The 4,482-nt window shown below is 51.8% G+C and overlaps 1 protein-coding gene across 3 annotated transcripts in view; it reads left to right on the top strand.

Moving 5' to 3' along the window:
- The window catches only part of NTRK3 (neurotrophic receptor tyrosine kinase 3), a 361,705-nt gene extending 360,106 nt beyond the window's left edge, over positions 1 to 1,599 (top strand). For 2 of the 3 annotated variants that reach the window (XM_003788653.2, XM_003788652.2), the window contains one exon: positions 1,237 to 1,576. In XM_003788653.2, the coding sequence (XP_003788701.1) occupies positions 1,237 to 1,422 (186 nt within the window). In that variant the 3' untranslated portion in view covers positions 1,423 to 1,576. Of the gene's footprint in view, positions 1 to 1,236 lie in introns of all 3 variants that reach the window. The other variant, XM_003788654.2, reaches the window with a different exon arrangement.
- Positions 1,600 to 4,482: the final 2,883 nt, after the last annotated feature.

Genomic DNA, 4,482 nt, shown 5'->3' with positions numbered 1-4,482 from the left:
AGTCAGAGTGAGGCGTAATAGCATGTGAGCCTGGGAGTCAGAGTGAGGCGTAATAGCATGTGAGCCTGGGAGTCAGAGTGAGGCGTAATAGCATGTGAGCCTGGGCATTATTGGGCAGCAAGGGGAGATACAAAGGAGACAAAAGGCAATGCTCTTGCCTGATTAAATGCAGACTAATGGGGACAGAAAACAGAAATAACATTTGCTCAGCTGCTGAACTACAGATTATTCTGTGTATTTTTGTCATCACAACCAATCTTTAAATGCAAAAACTGAAGTCCAAGGTAAGTAACTCTCCCAAAGTTAAACAGTGGTAGAATTAGGGAGAAGTTAAAGCTAACCTGAAACTAGAAGATGAAACCTTGAAAATGCACATATTCAGTGTCAGTAAAGAAGAATCTTTGGGGAACTGGAAATGAATGGCCGTTTCCACACCTGGTGCTCAGGCGGCCTACTGGAATTAGTCCCGCCATACAGTCCTTGTTTCCTCCTCCTGCTCCTCCTTCAGTATGTTGGGCCATACGATCCCTTCTGATTTGATTTGGTCCTTGCAACACTCCTAGAGGTTGGTCACAGCAGACGTTTGCCCTCCCTGAACTCACTGGCCCTGACTGCCCACTGGGCAGTGGTGAATCAGGCAGCTAGTCCCAGTGTTAATGACCTTAAGACATTTTAGCGGAGGATGGGAATTTCTAAGGGTCCTATGTGAGGGCTCAGAGGCAAGTGTGGTGATGTGACAGAGGGGAGCGTGCCAGGAATGGAACTAAGCAGAGAGAGCCTGCATGGGCCAGCTGGGGCAGAGCTCCTTCAGGGGGATTCAAAGGCAGGCTGGCTCCTTGGAGGAAGGATAGGTCAGAAGCCACTCTTCACTCCCACTCAGGTGGGAAATGAATGCGGCTCAGTCATCCAGATGAGGTTCAGGACTAGAGAGGAAGCTGAGGTGGATGGGAAGAGTGTGGGGTGAGGGCAGGGGGAAGTCAGTGGTCAGTATGGGCCTGGCTGAAGATGTGAAGCCCAAGGGCAGCAGAGCACTCCCTGGCCAGGGCATTCACCTACCCAGAAGCATGCGCAGGACGGACACACACATCCGTGCGGCCTAGCCCAGCCTGCAGCCCAGGCCTGTGGGTCCTGCCTCTGCACTGACGCTAATCTGCCACCGAGGGGCCGTTGGCTGAGCGTGAACTGCAGGGCCGAGTCAGGGCTTTGGGTGTAACCTTGTTCTCCTCACACTTCCAGGTCATTGAGTGCATTACCCAAGGTCGTGTTTTGGAGCGACCCCGAGTCTGCCCCAAAGAGGTGTACGACGTCATGCTGGGGTGCTGGCAGAGGGAACCGCAGCAGCGGCTGAACATCAAGGAGATCTACAAAATCCTCCACGCTTTGGGGAAGGCCACCCCAATCTACCTGGACGTTCTCGGCTAGGGGCTGGTGGTCATGAATTCATACTCTGTTGCCTCCTCTCTCCCCACCTCTGGTCTCCCTTTACCACCTCACAACTCCTTCCCTCCATCCTGACTGAAGCGAACATCTTCATATAAACTCAAGTGCCTGCTACACATACAACACTGAAAAAAAAGGAAAAAAAAAGAAAGAAAAAAACCCGCTGTAAAGCAGTTTGGCATATACAATATACATATATATATATATTTATATATCTATCTATCTATCTATATCTACAGAGAGATACCTTCTCTAATACAGAGAAGCTGCTGATACAGAAAACCACAGACTTTAACAACTCAGAAAAATCTTAAATATTATTCATGCAAATGAAAAATCCCCTTTGACTTAAGCTGTGGCCGGTGCTTCTTCAGCTCTGGCTTTTCCAAGCAGAAGACCTTGACCTTGCAGGGACAATCTTCGGGGCAGGGCTTTGGGTGGGAGGAGCCGGAGTGGTGAGACTGCCCTGCAGAGAGTGCGCGTGCGCAGCCTGCAGGGGCGTTATGGCCGACGGGGCCTCCCCAGGGGTGCCCCTTGTATCCTCTGACTGTGGCCTCCACGCTCTTCCCTGTTTTCTCCACTTCAGGACAATTTTCTAATTTGTCTATTCTAAAAGATACAGACTTGATGCTTTTGGGACTCAACGATGGCACCTACGGGTAAACACTGAACAGACACACCACCATCATGACACAAAACCTTGACGAGAGCAGACCGCATCCAGCATGGGTGTATCTGCCAGATTTGGAAAGGATGTGTCAGTCTATCCTCTGAACTTAAAGAACTGGACTTTCTGGACTAAGAGAACCACAGAAGAAGAGGAAGAAAAACAAAGCAAAAACAAACAAACAAAAACAGCTGAAACCCCAACCTTGACCAGCCACTGCCACCTGTCTCTCCATTACTGGAAGGACTCCTTGGCCCCACCTCCCATCTTCAAACCCTTGGGGAGTTTAGGGGGATTAGGAAATGGGTCCCTCCTGTCGTCTGTGATTGTAGACACAGCAGGCTTCAGGGTTTCTATAGCAAGAGAGTTCGTTCCTTGTGGATCATTATAAAGTATACTCCCAAGTCCTCTCATTCCTCATACTGCTTCCCTGTATCCCAACCCCTCCCCCCCCTGCTGTGTCTCCACCAAATTCCAGGCAAACCCCACGGCCGGGGAAGGATACTAGGCCTAGGAGAAGCCGAGGCAGTGTTTTAGGGAGCCAGGCAGTGGAGCGGGCAAGAGCCTGCAGGGGAGAATCTATTGGCACCTGCAGCGGGCACCTTGGCATTCTCCTCACGTATTCAGCCCCTGGGAGGATTGATGCATCTGCCTTTGAGCTGCTGTGAAAATGCAGGGACTGAGAAATCGCTTTTGTGGGCTGGGATGGGGGGAGGGTCTGAGGCTTCTCTGGGAGATGTCCAATGAGTGGCCAGTGCCACAGGCTTGGCATTGTAATGAGGACCGAGCCCTGACCAGGGAGTGAGAAGGAAGCAGCTGGGCTGGGGCCAGCCCCCTCCGCCTCAGCACCAGGGGAATTGCTGCCTCTCCGGCTGCTGCCAAGGACCACAGCAGGGCTGATCCCTGGCCTCCCTGACACATGACAAGGAGATGCTGTGGGAACCAACACCCTGGCCCCACAGGTCCCTCCTGTTGGGGAGGACAGGATGTGTTCCTCCCAGGCCACCTGGCCGGTCCACCTCACCCCAAGTACAGAGCGGCTGAAGGGACTGACCTTTGCTTAACTGGAGCCTCCTGGGGTCCCTGACTGCTTCCTTGTCTGCCAGCAGCCTGGACGTCCTGGTTAGCTGAAGGCAGCTGAAGTGTGGGCACCCCTGCATGGGGTTTACAACTGAATTATGTGTTTGTGGTTTTGCTTCCTTTTTTAGATCCACAAATGTTTTTATTCAAATAGAAAAGAGCTGTGCTCAAATTGTAGCCATGGTTGGGATTCAGGGTCATGGAGGCTGCTCAGCTGGGACCGGGACAGGAGTGGGGGGAGGAGTGCTGGGTGTGGTGTGGGTCTCCCCAGGCTCTGAGAACTTTGGGGGAAGGCTCTTTGGATGGATCAATCACCTCCAGGGAACCCTTTTCTATCTTATGGCAATTTCCCCTCTTTTCTTTCCCCTCAGAGGCCCTTGGTCTATACTCGGGCTGGGAAGGTTGGATGGAACTGCACAGCCTGGCTTTTGTGTGGGTAACTGAGGAAAAGGTGCTGAGGGAGGGAATGATCTGGAGGGGCTCAACGGGAGGGTGTCTTCTGCTTAGGAGTGAGGCTCCAAGCCTTGTCTTCTCCCATATGCTTCCCCAGACAGACAGACGCTGTATGGCTTCTGTCTTCTTGGCTGTATGTTTCTGGAGCACAGTCACTGGTTGGGCTGGGAAGAAGTGGGGAAGGAAATGGGTTGGAGGCTGGGAATGTGGAATGTGATGGGGTTTCAACTCGAAGTGCGGAGTCATCCTGGGCTAATGACAGAAGGCAGCTCCTTTGGGAATGAGGAGCACTGCAGGGGACTGCAGCTGTCAGATTGCTGGTGTCTTGGTCCTGTAGGCCTCATGTTGGCTTTGGGGTCACATCTCTGCCATGTCCATTGTGAGCCCAGCCCATGGAAGAGTACAAAAGGAGGGCTGTGGAGAGGGAGGACCTGCCCTTGCTGTCCTCTCCATGTAGGGTCTAATTTACATGTTGATTTTTCCATCTATGCAGATAAAGAAAAAGGAAAAAAAATATTTTTGGACAGTAAAAGGAGATAGAGAATGAGGCTATGGAATGCTAGCAGGGGTGCGCTACGGCTCCAGGTGGGGGTGTGTAATGTGTTATATTCCTCCCGTACTGGGGCAGGACTGATAAGACTCCCTCCACCATGTCTTGGAGTCTCCATCTGAAGCATGAGGGATGCACTTAGTAATCTCTGGCTCCTTCTAGCTCTGGATTCTTAGATTCTCACTACATTAAGTCAGTGTGTCATTTATCTCAGTACCGCTCTGGGGATGCCGGGACAGCCTTCCTCAGATTTTGTGTGTATGGGGGTCCAGTTGCTTCTGAGGGCTTGCTG

Source organism: Otolemur garnettii, unplaced genomic scaffold (genome assembly GCF_000181295.1).
Source record: "Otolemur garnettii isolate 467f Iridium unplaced genomic scaffold, OtoGar3 scaffold00029, whole genome shotgun sequence".
In the NCBI taxonomy this organism is placed as follows: Eukaryota; Metazoa; Chordata; class Mammalia; order Primates; family Galagidae; genus Otolemur; species Otolemur garnettii.
This window is presented reverse-complemented; position numbering and strand designations above follow the sequence as displayed.